This window comes from Catharus ustulatus, chromosome 1 (assembly GCF_009819885.2).
Source record: "Catharus ustulatus isolate bCatUst1 chromosome 1, bCatUst1.pri.v2, whole genome shotgun sequence".
Lineage (NCBI taxonomy): Eukaryota > Metazoa > Chordata > Aves > Passeriformes > Turdidae > Catharus > Catharus ustulatus.
This window is the reverse complement of record NC_046221.1, coordinates 139,490,189-139,509,027: the sequence shown is the minus strand read 5'-3', so window position 1 is coordinate 139,509,027 and position 18,839 is coordinate 139,490,189. Positions and strand designations below refer to the sequence as shown.

At 35.9% G+C, this 18,839-nt stretch overlaps 1 protein-coding gene across 5 annotated transcripts in view; it reads right to left on the bottom strand.

Annotated features, from left to right (window-relative positions):
• The window catches only part of VPS13B (vacuolar protein sorting 13 homolog B), a 427,554-nt gene that overhangs the window by 50,667 nt on the left and 358,048 nt on the right, over positions 1 to 18,839 (bottom strand). For all 5 annotated transcript variants that reach the window (XM_033079391.2, XM_033079426.2, XM_033079417.2 and 2 more), the window contains exons 40-42: positions 12,864 to 13,060; positions 5,024 to 5,205; positions 2,888 to 3,237 (exon numbers count right to left, since the gene is read on the bottom strand). In XM_033079391.2, coding sequence (XP_032935282.1) covers positions 2,888 to 3,237; positions 5,024 to 5,205; positions 12,864 to 13,060 — 729 coding nt within the window. The remainder of the gene's footprint in view (positions 1 to 2,887; positions 3,238 to 5,023; positions 5,206 to 12,863; positions 13,061 to 18,839) is intronic.

The following is an 18,839-nucleotide window of genomic DNA, read 5'->3' as shown; positions in this document are numbered from 1 at the left end:
CACAATACCAGTCACCAGGCTTTCCCTGTCTCAGGACTTTTTGCTTGTGTCTTAGCTCACAGCTATTTCAAAGCATTTCTGGATCTGGAAAAAACCCACACCATAAAAACCTAGGTCTCTTTATGTGCACAAAGTTATTTTCTTTGTGCTTCACAAGCTACCGAAGACTTATGCAAGCTTTTCCTCTCCCTCTCATGTACACACAGACACAGAGACACACACACACACACTATCTATCACCTAGTAATGTCTTTTTTCACAGAAAGTCTTCAGCAATTTATCTTCCTTGAAGCCCCTCTAAGAGAAAATTTCCTTAGGATTCTTTAAACTTCATTCTCATAGCAATGTCTTGGCATTATCAACTAGAAACCTTCTGTATCCTTTTCCCTTTGTGCTTACTGTAGAAAGATAGAGAAACCACTGTGATCACAGATGTTTTGACTGATCCCAGCTCATTAAGAAAACTTAGGCAACTGCCAACAGAAAGGTTAAGCACCCTGCAGACCTTCAGGAAAAGAAGTTCTAGTGGTCTAAAACAGGTTTAAAACAGGAGCTTTTCTAACTCCTGAGGAGTTTGGGAAAACGTTGCAATGCGAGACCACAAAGGAAAAGGTTTTCCCAGAAATAACACTTTGTACCATACCTAGGGAGCTGTTTTCTCAGCTGGCCCTCTGTCTCTAGATATCTCAAAGCACTAAGGCTGTAAAACAATTCATGAAGACTTAAATGCCCAAATAAAGGGAAAAAAAATGCCACACACTCCACCAATGTATATTCACAAGAGACATGCATTTTCTATCTCACTTAATAGCCTATGTGTAATTATTAAATAATAAAACTAAGTCAGTAACAACATTGAAGTTTCTTGCCCAGGTCTTTAACTATTAAACCCATTACTCTAGCTTTGTATTTAGATGTCCATTAGCCAGTTACTGCTTGTAGTTAAACAGGGATTTCAGATTAGACAGTGAAATGTGTCAAAAGGGGAAACTGTTTTTAAAAAGTGTTAATCCTCTCAGATTTTCAGCATGTGACTTAGAAGTATAAAGCCTGGTATTTTTTAGGCTTAATGTACTTTCAAAATGTTCACTGTTACTTAATTTTAAAAAACCAAACAACCCAACAAAAACCAGCTAAAAAATAACAACAACAACAAAAATCAGTCCATATCTAGGAAACAAAGACACTGACAAAGGCTTCTGTTAATTCTGAACTCCTAACCTAAAGGTGAATGGCCAAATTGTTTCATGCTTCATCTGTCTGTCTATTGATTCCAACATCACTTGTTGCAGATTTTAATCCAGTAAAAAATATGTGGAGAATTCAAATAACCCTTCCTGGTTATTAAATTCATGCTTCTAGTAGCATTTATATTGCATTTTGCGTGAACAGCAAACATCAAACAGTGCTTATTATTGGGAAATGTATTCCCTCCCCATTCAGGGCATGCCAACCCCCTCACACTGGAGGTGAAGTCACATAAAAAACATCTTGGCAACAATTAATTTAATAAGCCATTTCGAACCCACTTGCGTGTTAACTGTTCCCTAATTTCAAAGCGATGCAAGTTTTTAATCTCAAATACTCTGGACTAGATACCCACCACATCAGAACATGGTGGCAAGTACCCCTGACATGAGAGGAAACGAGAAAATTACAGCAACAATTACAGAATTATATCCTCCTGTGGCTCATGTTAACATTGCCAAATCCATGTATAAATCAGTACCAACTATTCATAGAACGTACCTGTCAGCAATATACCATGCGACATATGGCTCTACTTAATCAAATATACAATTCCATTTTTTTCAACTCAGAATATTCCTTCAAGGCACAGAGTAGTCAGTCAGTCATTCACACTGTGATGTGGTTTAAAACATTTAAATATTTATGCACCATATTTTATTTATATGTATAGCTATGTCTGAGAGATCTTTTTTCCCCCATCCTAGGAGGAAACTGACCTTTCTGAAGGCCATTTTGCAGTAGTTGCCACACATGTCTTAGATGAGGGACTAGTACTAAGTCAGAAATATTTTGGGTTTAAACAGCCTACCAAGGACTCTCTTATATTTTCTATGTTTGTTTTTTATTAAAAGCATTGTTCAAAATATGACAAAAAACAGAAATTGGAGCTACAAAGATTTTTGTTCACATTGATATTTGAGCCAGCTGTGAAGATTTAAATCACACTAGATCTTGTTTTATGAATGTCCTTTTGCAACAAGAAAACCATGGAATGCCCTTAAAAAAGAATTTTTTGATATAAAACAGATGTTTTATCCTTTTTTGGGGGCTTAGTTATTGTAGTGCCATGATAGGTAATTAATTCCCAGGCTCCACATAGGTCTTCAGGCAGATGAAGAGAATGATTTGATTTCAAGGCTATGGTGGAGTAAGGGAATTACAGGCCTTTGAGGGGTCATTGCAGAAGCAAGTTTCTTATAGTGGGACTGGCTTCAGCCATTAATGCTGCTTGCACAGAATGTAATGTGAAACTAGTGTTGAACTTCAATAAGGATGGAAGCAGTAGCTGGAAACAATATGTGCTGTTGCTCAGACCGAGCTGAGTTGATGTATCATACAGCACTCACCTTTTCATAAGTTAATGGAATATTTTGCATTTCAAGACCAGGGTTTTGATTATCTTGATATAACTCCATGCAGTTTCACTGAAACTCAGACCATTCTGGCTACATTTACCTTTACATACTTTTTTCCTAATTTTCATGGCTATCGCAGAATTAATGTTAGGTAAAAACGATTTCAGTAAAAGTTTGGCTTTTATATCTTGAAATACTTTTAATGAAAGCAGTCAATATTCTAATTTGCTATTAAATTAATCACAGTAGCCCCATTTTTTATTATTATTGTGTTTGCATACCTGTTGCCAAGCTTGAATTGCTGTATTTAGAGAATGAAGTGCATATTGGCCAAAGCTGATGAAAATAGGGTCAATCATTATCGTGCAGTCGAACAGCCTTCCTGCTGTGCTGCTGGAAACAGCAATCTGCCCCCAGATTTTGAAAGGTTTCACAACACTCTGCATGGTCACATTTCGACACTCCAGAAGTTTACAGTCAGCTTGAGTTGAAAACTGGATCTCCTGGAACACTGACTCATCGTTCCACTGACGAAGATATACATGAGGCTCATCAAAGGAAACTATCATGTATTCTAGTTCAGATGGCATATTCTTATCAGATAAAAATGGCTGAAGAAACTTTGGTGGTGCTGAAAAGTAAAAGAACAAACAAGACTAGAAAATCACCATTGCTGTATTCTTTATGTTTCTGTAAATAGTGTTTTTACTGCTTGTATACAAGATGAAAACAAGTAAATTTATCAAAGAGTTGACATTTCTGAAATCTGAAATGAATCCTGTTCACACTGTTTGTTAGATGTAAAACAGCATCATAATTAATAGCAGCTGCAAACAAAGAATATCTGCAAACCAAATTCTTTTAGTGGTAAATAAACCAGCCAGCAAAACTGCTTTATCTACACACTGCTCAATGCTTCAGATTGCCACCTATGTGGAAGAGGGACCATATTTTTATGAGAATTTTTGCCACAGTAAGTGTATATGATATTCCACACATAGCACATTACAAACACAACAAAAATTAGCAATCCAGTATTTGCTGACATGTGACTTTGCAGGCCAACAGGCTCCACATTGGAAGTTGTCTTTGCTGCAATTATGAATAGTTGAAGACCACAAACCCACTGAAATGTGACATACTGCCCTATAATACTAGAAATGAAACAAAGCAGTATCCTGAGACTAAAGCATGAGAAATGCATCACAAAAAAGATTTTATCACATTCACTGAAGTCTCAGTTGTGCAAAGTGCTGAGCACTGAGGCAGCAGACACTGCAAGGCACGTACACCCCTTGTGTAACATTAAGTATGTGAATATTTCCATTGATGTTATTATTTATGTTGCTGGAACTATTCACATGCTTAAAATTAGCATATGCTCTAGTGCTCTACAGATTTGGAACCAAAACACTCATTTCCATCCAGGATCAAGCCCTGTTATTCCACAAACTGTAATGGATACAACAAGTTTTGTGCTCCCTTTGTGTATAACATAGCACAAAGGAGCCCCAAAACTTAAGGTCTTTAGATACTATAACAACAGTAACAACAGCATAAACTCAGTCATTGTTGAGAAATAAAACAGCTGTGTTTGATTTTAATCTGATTTTTGCCTTTTCCAGTATATGTAATTTTAAAGACCGGGCATCTGGAATTGTACTGTAATAGTGAGGAAGATTATGTACTGATAGAGGTAACTGATAGAGAATAAATTATTTGCTAGTCATTGAATGTCAGTCTTGGTACGGTTTGATAATGAATATATTATACTTGCAGAAACACAAAAAGTACACACCAAGAAAGCTGTCCCTGTCAAAATTACCCAAGAAGTTTGCCCATCTTCCATAGAAAGCATTCCTGGCATTTGAAAATCAGACAATAATCTAAAGATCTCTTGGAATGTATTTGCCATTAATGCAATGACAGAGAGCACTGAACAAAACCAGATGTAGCTCCAAAAGTGATCATAACTGAAATAACTTAAATCTGCCATTCTCAGAGCTCTTCCAAGGAATTTTTACTAAGCGGGTTGCAAAATCTTCAAGTATTTTAACAGTACTGTTAATACACTGGAAAATGTAAAAGATCAAATTCATTCACTAAGATGGCTCAGAAGTGAAGTGGCACCTGCTGTCCCTAATCAGAGGATGGAAAACAGGCGGCTTCTACAGTTACCCGTGCTGGGGGCAGGAAGGGGCTGCTCCTCCAGCCTCCCTGCCAGCCCTGTGGACAGGCTCAGTGCACACAAATCATCAGCTCCACCCTGCAGCCTGTGCCACTGGTGGCTCTTGATGATGGCTTGTTTCAAGAATGCCTGCTTGAATGAGGAAATGGGGACTACACAGAGCAGCAGAGCGGTTAAGCAGCATCTGTGAACTGTATGTTTTTATTATTCTACATAAAGCAGTACATACCTGTGCCCAGTTGATCAAGATGATGGCATAGGTGGACTTCCAAACAGGTAAATTGGATCAACACACTTAGTGATGGCACAAACCAAGGAGTGAAACAGGAGTCAACCCTGGTACAAGCTGCTAATGCTGTGGGGGTCACAAGCTGATCACACGCACCTTGGGAGCCAGATTCACTTTCTGAGCTGCAGAAGGAAGATAACAAAGTAGTACTTCAGCATTTCCAGGATTTTGCAGCTTTACAGCAGGAACTGATGATGTTCCACACACATTTTCTGACACAGACATCATGTTTTATTTTAACTACTAATGCCAGTGTCTGTACTTTTTCCAAAGGAGACCGTAACAGACAAGATTGCAATCCATCCATGCTTTAATCAAACTACACTTTCAATTTGCAAATATTTGAATCACAAACTCAAAGCCTATTTGCAGAAAATGACACCAAAATATGCCAGGTATCTTTAACTGTTGAAATAGCTAAACAGAGTACATTATCACTATTCAGGCTGTAAGAATGAGATGAAACTCTGGTCAAGAGAATGATTTGGTTTTTTCCACTTGATTTTAAGGAAACCAACTTGCAGCCATCAAACTACTTCTACGTATGAACCCCTAGTCTTTGTAAGCTTTATTTCCTTTGCCCTTCTCACTCTAAAATCATAATTAAAAAATAATCTCCAAGTATTAGAAACTCAGCCTGGAGCCCTTTACTAGCATCTATTACAGCATATTAACTATACATTTAAATGCCAAGCCCCTGGTTTTTTTTTTTTTTCATAGCTGTGCTCCTAACACCATGAATTTCCAAGCATTATCTTTCAGTCTCTTGAGAGAAGCTAACACTACATCACAATTCTATAAGCTGCTAAGACACCACAGAAGTACAAATAAACTTTCTAATTTAGCCAAAACTATCCTTAATGTTCCTTATTCTCACCCCCTTTGAAGTCTGGCTCTCAAGACTTTTAGTTTAAAAGTTTAGACTTGTTTCAAGAGAATTACAACCACATCCTCAGCTAAACACTGTCTTTATTTTTAAAATAAATTTAATGAAAGATGGACTAAGGTCAACTTAATATTTTTGTCAGAAACTAATTAGTTTTTACAAAGCACCACAAATCCATCTCCATTAAAATTTTAAGGTTATTTTAAATTCAAACATAAGCTTAGGTTTGAACAATGGCTTCAAGCGAACACCTTAAGCTTGTAGGACCGTATTTTTCATCATGCAATGTGTTTTACTTCAAAATTATGCACAAATATAATCCATACTCAAAATGTTCTGTTGCAAATGCATGGAATTCCATGGATAGGTAAATTTATCAGCATTATTTAGCGTTGCAGTAACTATCTAGTACAGTATTTATTTACAGAACTGAAATCCAACTTAACACTTGTGAACATAAAATACTTACGCAGCAGTAAAACCCAACAAAGATTAGCTAATAATCAAAGAATCATGAGAGGATATTAATAATGGATTGGGTCAGGAAAGTATGAAAGATAAATGACTTAATGCAAATTTTAGCTGCTTTCCTGTGCTTCTTTACCTGTTTAAATTGTTTGTTTACATTCCAAAAACAGTGTTGTAGGCCTTTTGAGAAGTGGCACCTTTGGAAATAAAATTATTCTTTATGTTCACATGATAAAATATCTACGAGACTGGGTAATAGAGAAATAGGATGTTTTACTTCTCTCTGCCATGGATTTTTCTTAGATTGCTGGAACAAAGGAAGGAAGCAAATCCTTCCAAAAAAAAGGAAAAAAATTCATATGCCGATTTAGACAAATACGTACTTTTAAAGCTGCAAAACTGATTAGTTCTCTCAAAGTAACTATTACTATTTTAAGATTTTTTGCTCGTTGCATTTTGATTAGAAACAGAAATTCAGGAACATATGAAATGAAAACAGTTTTCTGTTAGGGTAGATGAATGCAAACAAATGTTAAACAAACTATGAAGAACTTAAAAAAACCTAATTTCACCCTGATATTCTGATTAAGATTTAATTTCATTAACAGCTGTAACACTGATCGCAGTAAAGAGGAAGGACATTTATTTCTGATATTTGAGGTTTATTCTGAAGATATACGTCTTTTCCTCAGAAACCTATTTCTTGACTCACCTATCAGTGAGCATTTTTATTTCTTTTGATATGTTTTGGAGATGCATATTTTCATGGGATAAAAACCAAAAAAACCCTTCCAATTTCTTATTTGATCAAATATTATACATCTGCTTTTTATTCATTAAGCATTTTTGTAACTTCTCACTCATAAACACCATGATGACAAAACAACAGGACATGCTTGATGCAGACGGAAATGTGGCAGGAGCTTCACATCAGGCAGATGATGTAAAGAATGTAACCATATTTTTCTCCATCTTTTCTGCCCCATAAACAACAGACCATCCAGAGGTAATACTCAGCAATTTAAAATGTTGGGAACAAAAAGATTCAAAGCTGCTTTTTTTTTTTTTTACCTGATGGAGTCATCTTAGAAACCAAAAAGTCCAACATTGAAACCCTGCAAAATTCAGAGTCCAACCAGATGCTTGAAAACTTAACCAGGGAGAAACAGCAAATGAGGATGGGACAGTGCTGCCCCATGGGACAGAACTGGCCCTGCATCCTCTCCCCTGCTAGGAAGCGACAAGTGCTGGCAGTGGAAAACTGAGAGGAGCAGGACAGTGCATCCTAAACCACAGTTTAGAAGGTAAAGTGTCCACAGAGAGAAATCTGTCTTCTAGGAACTGTCTGAAAAGAAATGCAACAAGGATATTTCATCACCGTTTTCCCATCTACCCAGAATTTTTCCGAAGTGTAATTGTTTTATCTGTGAGGGGGTTAATTTGATTTTTACTCAACCAGAAACCATATTCAGAATTATAGCCCTCATTTCATTATGGAAATAAGAATACAGTAATAATATAAACCAGCTATAGTACAAAATATACTAAAAGCAGCAATCAAAAGTATTTTCTTTAAAAAACCCAACTGTCATAAAAAGTCGTAATATAAATGAACAGTTTTTAAAGAGGAACTGTAGTCACTACCATGCCCCTGTGATTTTAAACCTTTTGCCTAGATAGACTTCCATCAGACCTGTAGCACTGCCACTTTCTCCTTTGACTTTGCAGAGAGCACAAAAATGAAAAAACCCTTTAACACACGTGTGCACAAACAGCAACTAAAGCAGTGTTAACTGAAAATACAGGAACATTTCAATTAAGTCTTGGTCAATGACAGTAGGAGCATTAATAGCAGAAGAAGATGTGATTGAAAAATCAAAATTTATTCATCAAGTGAATACAATATAAAAAAACCCTCACATTTCTTGGCTGCCTTGGAGCTACAAAATGAAGTGTGGACTGTCCCCAATTTTTCAGCTGTGAAAGAAGAGGAAGAACTAGATTCTACTGCTTTGTGTTTGGCACATCATGCTAAAAGAGGAATGTGGCAAAATCAGAGGAAGTTAAAAGTAAAAGTGATCTGACTTTATTACCAGAATATTTTTCTCTTTTATTATTTTTCTTTTTTTTTTTTTTAAGTGTTGGGAAATATCAGAATATTTAAAATGGAAAATATCTACATTTGAAGTCATATAAATTATGATATTTCACATCATGCAAAGCAGCTCAAGTTAAACATATGGCAACTGAGAACAATGACTTAGCAGTGACCTGCATTATTCTTGTTATTTTAAGAGGAATATTTAAACCAAAACTGCCATTTGTGATGAAACTACAACATGGGAAAATATCCACTGGGAAGAAGAAAGAGACCACTTAACTCATTTAATTTATGACTCAAATGCTGGTCTGAACCCAAATTGTTAGAGGTCAAAATCCAGTACATCATTTACTTTGAATAAAAGCTGAAACAATTAGCAAGAAACATGATCATGATTCCTCACTTGAATTTTTAAAAAGTAGCAATTTAAGGCTTATTTAAAAGTTTTTGTACTTATTTAATGGTTTGTATCTTAAAGCACTTTCAATTACTATTTTCATTAGTATGTCAGCAATTATAAAAATACTCTTTAAATTACACAGAAGATGCACAAATATATAAAACATCTTATAATGTAACCCAATTAAACAAAAAAATTATAAATCATTCCCAAACAAACCAGGAAGGGGTTCTAGTGTCTCACCAACCAAACAGAGTTTAAAAAGCAATTTCAATTATGATTTGTTAGTCCTGCAACAGGCAAATGCAACCCATAAAAATAATTTATTCTGTGATAATTTCCTTGTAATCCCCCTTTTTAAGGTCTTCCATAAACAGTCATTTATGCCATATATGATTTCTTTCATAAACACTGTACTACACCCCCAAAGAGATGCTAAATTATTTCACTTACTATTTCAGATTTGTTCATTCATTGAATAAGCTTTCATAAATATTCATGCAAACCTTACACACACATAAAATGAATGGGATAGAAAATTCTCAGAAATAAACAATATACATGTATATTATGCCCTTCACCAAACAGCTCCTTGATTTTTATATTTCCACTTAGTTCCTGATCAGTCTCAGAAGAGCTTGCATGGGACAGGATTTGAATCAGGACATCTTTGCATATTCCCATATTCATTACTGCTTGCTCTATTTCACTCTGCCAGCTACTGTTCATCACATCAGCTGAATCCACATCTTCTTACAAAAGTTGTTTTCCTGTCACATGAGACACCTAAATTTCATACCTTATAACCAATGTTAGGAATCATAATAAAGTACTAAGCCACAACGGATCAGCTCTCTGCATTAATAATTAGCATATCACAGAGATTACAAAAAAAATAAAAAGAACCCTGTAGAATTTCAAGAAAAAAATATTATCATTGAGCAGCAGCTGCATGCATATGGCAGCGGCTAGAGTCTGTCCCAAAATGCAATATCAAACTAAGAAGATAAACTTCAACAAGACTAAGCATTTTTATACTTCACAATTAATAGTGTATTATAATTGCTAATCAATCATACAACTGCAGTATGTAAGTAATGTCAAATCATCATGAATGTAAAGACAAACTGAAGTTCAACTTTTATACAGCCTTTGTTTCTTACCCTCACACATTCCCAGCACTGGCATTAAGCCTTGAGGCTCTTCCCACAAGTCTGCAAAATCCCATGTTACATGCTTGCTTTAGAAACAAGACTTTGACATTTACCACAACATGGGCACTGTCTCTTTATAAAAACCAAGAAATTGGCAATTTTTTGTTAAGTAGAATCTAGAACATATTTCAGAGAAGAAATTATTCATACCAGGAGCAGAAGCCACAGTTTCAGCCAAGTTAATGCCAACATGGACTTCTTATAAGCCACTAGACATCTAGAAAGATTCATCTTCTCTGCAGATCCACAAGGCTTCCCTTTAACAGAACATCATCCCTTAGGGCTTAACCATTACCTTCAATTTGTTCTGTAGCTGTAACCATACACATTCAGGTCTTGGGCACAGTCTCAAAACCTCCAGGTCAGTGACATGCAGCTGGCATGGATGCTGTCTCCAAGAAAAAGCCACTGTGCCTCAAACAGCCTATATCAAAGCCTCATATCTGAGAACAGCTGCTCTTGTTTTGACCCATTAAGTTTTTCTGAGAAGGATTACTCCAGACTGGTCAGGACTACTTGTCCTACACCAGTCCTTCCTGCAGCCATCCTTAAGAAAGCTTGCAGTGCAGCTTTGTTTGAAGTTAGAGAGATCAGTTTGAATTTTTACCACAGAACCACAGATTGGGGTGGGTTGGAAGGAACCTTAAAGATCATAGTTCCAACATCCCTGCTAAGGGCAGTGCAACTTACTCTAGACCAGGTTGGTCCAAGTCCCACCCAGCCTGGCCTTAAACACTTCCAGGGATGAGGTATCCACAGCTTTCTGGGCAACCTCTTCCAGTGCCTCACCACACTCACAGTCAACAATTTCTTCCTAATAACTAATCTAAACCTGCCCTCTATCAGTTTAAATCTACCCCCCCTAATCACTACATGTCCTTGTAAAAAGTCTCTCTCCAGCTTTCTTTAGGTTCTGAAATGCTGCTCTAAGGTCTCCTTGGAGCCCCCTTTTCCTCAGACTGAAAAATTCCAAATCTTTCAGTCTGTTTTCACAGGAGAGATGCTCCAGCCCATCATCTTTGTGGCTCTTTGGAATCACTCCAGCAGATCTACATGTTTCTTAAGTTTGGGATCCCAAGATCAGGACAGAGTACTCCAGGTGTGGTCTCATGAAAGCAAAACTATGCCTCCAAATTAAAAACACTGCTGAGGCAGGGAATTTAACTTTTTCTCTCCTCTGGTTGAAATCAGAGGGTTTCCTTCTTCATATATCCCAGAGGTTTCTGGCTTCTGGAGTTCGCCCTGACCTATACAAATCTTTAAATTTCCAGTCTACTGTTAGTGCATGTAGGTATAAACTACACTTCTTAAAGCTATTATGAATTCATTCCCCAGGCCAACAAAAGTATCAGGACTAGTGACTTTGCAGCCTCTGGACAAGTAGGTGTCAGTTCAAGGAACTTTCCATTGACTTTCATCTTTCTCTTCTGTTTATTTACCTTCAAATGCTTTAGTAGTGAGGTAAATGTTTTTTGCTGCCTTCATTCCTCTCCTGCTAAATCCTTGCTCAGTGAACTGCAAATGCTTCAGTTTAATTCCTGTTGTTTCTGAACAATTACAGCTCATTAGCTTATCAGATCTCCCTGAATTAAACATTGCAAATAGTGATAAACCCTATTCCAGCAGAATACAATAAACATGACTACAGTGCTAAATGCTTTGATGAAAAAAAAAAATCTACTAAATTTCACTACATCATTTCCAGTTCCCACTGAGTTCATATTTCTGTGGTGTTTAACTGACCAGGAAGGCAATTCTGCCAGGGTCCCACATTCAGAGGAATTAACCTTGTCTAAAACACTTAACTTCTCAATGATGAAAATGCATTCTTTCACAATTAACATCAAGAAATCATTTCCAACCTGATACTATTAATGGAAACCAGATGTTTAATTTTCTTCATTGATTTTGTTAGCCATGCTCATATTCCCTGATTTCTCTGAATTCTGTAGCTTCGTTCAACACATATGTGGATGATGCATACTCATTGAAGCTTGGATTCACAAATAAATAGGAAGAATCAGCAAATACCAATGATCCAATAGAGTAATTTTGGGTTTTCTACTCTAAATATAAAATACTAAGCAGGTCTTTGAAAGCAATTCCACTCATTTCTTTTAGTCTACATATTAACCAAAACTGAATGAATTCAAATAGAGTCAATATCTGCCATTGCTCAATGCTTCTACCTGTAAACATAATGAAAAATGGATTGCCAGTGTTTAAAAACAATTTTTTTCCTGTTAGCATAGTAAGCAATCTGTGTGAATAACAATGCAATACTAATGAAATAGCAACATTTTGTTCAATATCTTTATAATAGTCATTGAGTTGCACTGAGGACAGAATCAAGGTGATGTATAAGTGTTGCATGGAAGAGAAAAATGTTTTCAACTACATTATAGAATGGATTCTTCTAAACCTTCTTTTGTTAATTAGCTGATTTTACTGCCTCATGCAGCTAAGAGATCTCAGGACCCTGTCTGCACTTTTCAGTAAGCCTTATACTCAAAAAATGGATGGTTAGATGCTGCCAGGATGCCTATGCACCTGAAGGAAAGCACTTTTTGTGCACACTCCACGCCCTCGTGTGAAAGTGAGTCTGAAGCTTGCAAATACAAAAAAGTATCTTCATTTCTAAGTCTCTTGAAACAGATTTCTCAGGAGTGAAATTAGATGAAATGTCCTTTTCCCTCCTCCTTTAAGATTACCTTTGGTCATCAGCCATGTTCTGACTGCTGTTGAGGACAATCCTCCACAGGTCAGATGCTATGAGCTCCTTCTGGTCACTCACAAGGCTGATGCTGGGCAGCTGCAGCTCGCAGACTTTGCTTTCTGAAAGACTGAATTCCCGGAATGCAACAAATGATTTCTGAAGCTCATCCCAGTACTCCAAGCTGCAAGGAACCTGTGATAAAAGGGAGAAGGCATAATTACTTTATGCTTGACTGCAAATACAATGCATTTTAATCTGTATGCTAGAAGTGTAAAACTAATTAAACCAAATAAAAGTAAATGGTCATACAGAAAAAGCTAACTGTAAACATTACCCAGATCCTGTGCTGTCTTGATTTAAATGAAAATGTTTTTAGAACATCATTGCAGACAAACGCTTCCAACTTTCTCTTCCTCTGTACAAAAATAGATGATTGTTCCACAGGAAACCATTAATTTGACCATTAAGACAATTAATCTAAACATTATTTGTATTATGCAGCCAAAAAATCCACCAGATGTCTACGCATCATGGTATCAAAGACATTCTAGTCATGATTAATTTTTTTTAAAATTCATTGTTTTAGTTTTAATACATTAAAAATATAAGTTTATTAAAGTAATCAATGATGCAGAGAAAAAATTATAATAGACAACAGACAACAAAATGCTTTGTGGTGGGCCAACACTTTGCTAAAAATCCTGGGTAATGAAGCACTTGTAAGCATATGATCTTTTCTTTCAAGCACTATTTAGACAATAAAGGCAAATGAAACCAAATTAATACATAGTGGCTTCTGTTTAATTACATCCCCAAATTTAAGTCTGTAAATAATCCACTTGGATTATTTCAGGATTTATCACTGAACTGGAGAGAAAGTTATTATGGACATTTCTATAGGCAATAGAAAACCAATTTTAATAAAAGTATAACCTTAAAGGGTTGTATCCTTTTGTATTGTTTTGTTTTGTTTTGTTTTTTGTTTTGTTTTTTTGTGGGGTGTAAATAGCAAGAAAGTGAATGAGAATATGAATTTAAAACAAATGCAAATTTAGCTATGAAGATTTTAGAACTAAGATACAGAAATCCACAGGTATGGAAATTGTACATGCTCAAGAATTACTAAAAGTTAAGCTGACATGGAGCAAATAGTAAGAAAAAATTGCATATGTATGTGTTTTTACCTGTTTTATCCTTGTGTATAAGCATACATACATAAATAACGAGGAAAAAAGTAAGAATGTGGCAGAGATGCAAGAAAGTTCAGAAAAAAAATTGTAAGCATTCTTCCTTGTTATTCATTAAAGATTATAATGCAGATGGAGATGACAGTAAGCTGATTAATTAACAGGAATGAAGGTTAAGAAGGAAAATTCAGGGAGCTCAATGGTTCAAGCTAGGGAGGGCAAAGGAACATAAATAATCACCAAAGAATTCTGGAGGAATTAACATGTGGAACCACAGAGCCTGTAAGGTGGATTTTAACCACATCTTTCATGGCACAATGATATGTGAAGACAGAAAAAAAGCAATCACAGTCACCAAAATTTTTTTCGTTCAAGATGTAGGACAAAAAAAAATTAACTGATAACTGTCCATAAACCACTGATGTCAGCAATACATGTAACACAGAGTACCACAGCAGTATCAATCAGAAGAGCTGATTTAATTTTGAAGACTAGAGTGTGAGAAAAACAGACTGATTTAACATCAAAACCCACATGTCATACACGTAAAGATAACAACACATTTGTGTTGCTGCATATTCAATTGGAAAGGGTGAAGATCTGTAAATGTCAGCTACAAAAAGTGTGAGGCAGTATGATGAAGCCTGGAAAAAACAAATACCATCTTGAGAGACATCAGGTGATGTATTTCCAAAAGTAAGGGATATCAGTGGGGACTAATCTCTGGAGTATGTCATGTCTCCAATTCCTCATCTTAAAACTGTATTAACTGTTGCTGTGGAGAATTGAAGACTAAATGAAATTAAACAACAGTTTAATTTCCATCCAAAAACAGTTTAATTGTTCCATCCAAACACCTCAGGAGAAAAACATTTAATAGAAGAAAGATTTACAGAAATCTTGCGTAAAATTGCGTTGCCCTATGAATAAAGTGTAAGGCAAGAATCTGTACAGAAAAAGATGGGGACATGTAATGACAGGTTTGGTGCTCATGAGAGCTGCTTTTAAAAGCTTGATTTGTCAATTAGATGGAGAAAATAACAAGCGTTGCCCCAGTGGAGTGGGCTTGATGACCCAGAAAACATCTTTCTTGGTTCTTTGTTGCTAACTGTACAACAGTGCTGTGCCCAAGAGCAGCAATAAGAAATACCACATTAATTTGTGACCACATTTCAAAGTCACACTGAAGTGATTCTTTTTGCTCTCAGTGCCACCAGAATTTTAGATTTTTTTCAGAACTCAGTGTTAGATTATTTGAGTGTTTAATGCCTGTGGACAAACACTCAAGACTGCTACTCTACCACAGCAATGTTCCTACCCTCCAATTATGGATACGTCAGATACATGCAAAGAGCTCCCCTATGTTAACTAGGAACACATAAAGAGCACCTTCCATCATCTGCTGTCTTTTATCCTACATTGTGGAGCCATTCACATTCACATACTTCCTTTTTTAAACCTTAACAATCTCCACTGGTGATAAAACATTTGAGTTTAGTTAAATATTGTAATACTTGGCATATTTCCTATAGCATGAAGTCTTGGAATTACATAATTATAAAAGGATCTGTTTAATTTCTGACAAAAGGCTGCAGCCTTTCATGGTTGCATAGATACTTCACATACAGCAGTATTTATTTCTGCATACTTTCAAATTTCAGTGTCTAAAATACTTTGACATTATTTTAGGAGCCTGATCAAATATATTTGAATACCTGTTTTGGTCTTGTGCTTCCTAAAGTTTATTAAAATCTGAATTTCCTTTTCTTATTAGTGTTATTGAGTAACATGGGTGCAACAAAAGTCTCACAAAGCTATCATATATAGCATACTTATTTCTCTTAGATTATATCTCAAAACAAAACTCTTTCCTTAGAGACAATCTCACAGAACTGGATTAGAAGAGAAAGTAATGGGTGTTTTAAGAGGCTAAGCAAGATAATGAATTCTATTCTCTCCAATATTAATGAGCTCGAAGAACAAGTTCAAGAGTACAGTAAGATAATTTTTTAAGTGGTACTACAATACAAAAACCATAAAACTATTAATAAGGATAGAGGAAAATAATATAGAGAGATTGAAAAGAAAGATTAAAAATAAAGACAGAGCAAGACTTGAAAAAACCTAAATTGCATTTCACACAACCTGTTTAAAAAAAACCCAAAAACTTCATAACTTGTATTCAGGCTGTGGTCTGTGGTATAAACTAACACAGTGGAAGTTTCATCTGAGTATGAGGAAGAACTTCTTTATTGTGTGGGTGACTCAGAGAGTTCGTAGAATGCCCCTGGAGATATTCAAGAACCACCTGGATGCAATCCTGTGCCATGTGCTCTGGGATGACCTTTCTTCAATAGGGAGGCTGGACCAGAGGACCCACTGCGGACCCTTCCAGCCTCATCCATTCTGTGACTCTGTACACTGCACGACAACTTCTAATGTGAATTGTGAAAAATTTGGAAAGGCACAGGAAGGACTGCTGAACCAGCAGCATGAGTAGCCAGCAAAAACATCACTGAATAGTTAATGCAGACTGATCAGCAAGTAGAAAAGATTATTCCTCTTTATTTTGTTTACAATTTTTTCTAACTATGTTGTAATATGTCAAGAAATCTACCAGGGCAAGGGACAGTATGTTTCAAAGCGTCATCTGCAAATTAGAGATAAGAAATCAAGGACACACATTATATGATTGCTCATATAAAATACAGTTCATTCTTCAGAAGTACACAAACTGTAAGCTTTCTAGTTTGAAGCTTGCAAAAGACTTAGTTGACTTAGAATCTTTGATTTCTACATATCTAGCTTTATTTTTTCTAGGGGGTTTATTACTAATGCCTGATCTGGATAAGTTTAAGGAAAGATGGTAGCTCTGGGCAATATCAGCTGCCAAAAATAATAGTTGTGAAAGCCTGGAAAGGGGTTATAAAGCCAGAACTGAGTCATTAGCAGTGGGAATAAGTGAACTAGCTGCAACAAAAAAATTCCCCACATGTCAAATTAAGTATGGTGCTTTTACCTTAAAATATTTGAATAAAACCTAAGCTATAATTCATATAATTGTTATCTTTTAGAAAATGGGACCACTAGGGTTGCCACTATAGAAGTAAACACAAACAGAGCATATTTGTTTTGCTAAACAACAAGCTTGGCTCTTCAGTAGGCACTTCCCTGCAGCTTTGGTCTTCTTCCACAGCTCTCAAAAACAGTTTTAATTGCAATGATTGTATCACCTGTCACTTAAGTGCACATTAAAGTATTATTTAACCATGAGCTCAGATTTAACCAAGAATTTCCACGCTCTGTTTTGCTAGAAAATCACACCCTGTGGCAAATACACTTATTTAGAAGGATGATTATGGCAACAGGCAACAAAACCACAGCCAAATGCTTTTTTTTCAGCGCATCTCTGTTTAACAACAGAAATCAGAAGCAGAAACGAAAAGCTGTATGAAACAGTCTAAACTCTAGGCAGAGAAATTGAAGGCTGTTTCTTTTTCTTTTTAGTGCTGTGAACGATAGACACTGGAAATCTGAAAATGGCATGGCAGTGTTTAGAAGAAGAAGGAAAATGGTGAATTGGCAAAGTACATGACACAAACAAACAGCTGTTCAGAAAGTTGCCTTGGAGCAAAAATCTTTTTTAATTACAAGAGAGTAGACTCCTGTTTTCTCTGAATCTCATTTCACTCTATTTTAGGATGAAAATTTTCATGTATATTACACTAACACATATGAAAAAGATCTCTGATTTGAGCAGAGTTGAAACCTCCAACTACACATCTCTCTCAAGGGAAAAAAAAAAGTGCCAAACAATGAGAAACCTGAAAATCCTTCATCCTTCAAGCAATTACCTTCACACTTGCTAACCTATCAGCAAGACAGTATAATGTTAATAACTAACATGAAATACTCCCACTAAAGCACTACAATGTGATTGTATTTTTTCTTATTCATCATATATTGTGTCACACATTATCAGTACTGGAATAATTTAATTCTTGCTTGGAAATTAGGGGGTCAAGAAATGCTACACAGTCTGTTAATGCTCTGTTATTAATTCCATCCTTGTGTTTCACAGATACTCCTTATTCCCACTTGTGTAATATTAAGACTTGATAGAGAGAAGAGTTTTGACCCATAAGTCCTTTTTAAAGAATTTCAAGATCACAGCATGCTTCTATATTTTCCTGTGAGCTGATGTTATTTTCCCAGCTTTAGACTACTTGGCTAATTTGGACTTGGAAAGTGCTGGGTGCACACCACTTATCTGTCTACAGGTACATTTCTACAGCCAACATCAGTGGACTTCCACAACCTGTCATGTTACCATAAATGATCATACCTATTATTCAATATACATTTCGTCAGAGTGCTAACAGGTCTCACACATAGACATAGTTTCCAGTTAGGACAGAACTAATTTAAATGTCTCAATTTCTTAACTCATCCCATATTTTTCATAAACATCTTTTTTGCCTGTAGGAAAAAGCTACAGCCATCAGCCTACTTCTTTGAGGTTGTTGAATGAAGGCTGTATAAAAGTAGTATGCTATATTACTTAAATACTGAAGCATACGATTTTAAAACTCATTATAAAAATGAACTTTAAAACTATATACATGTAGACTTCTTAGACTGCAAAATACATCTTGTCCAGTTGAGAAAGAAAGACAGATATTAACAGTTGGGTTACAGGATGTGCCTAATGTTTCCTTCAGTGATGCTTCCTTTTGATTGATGTATTTGCTAGAAAAGAAGCTTTTACAGATGATATATTCATT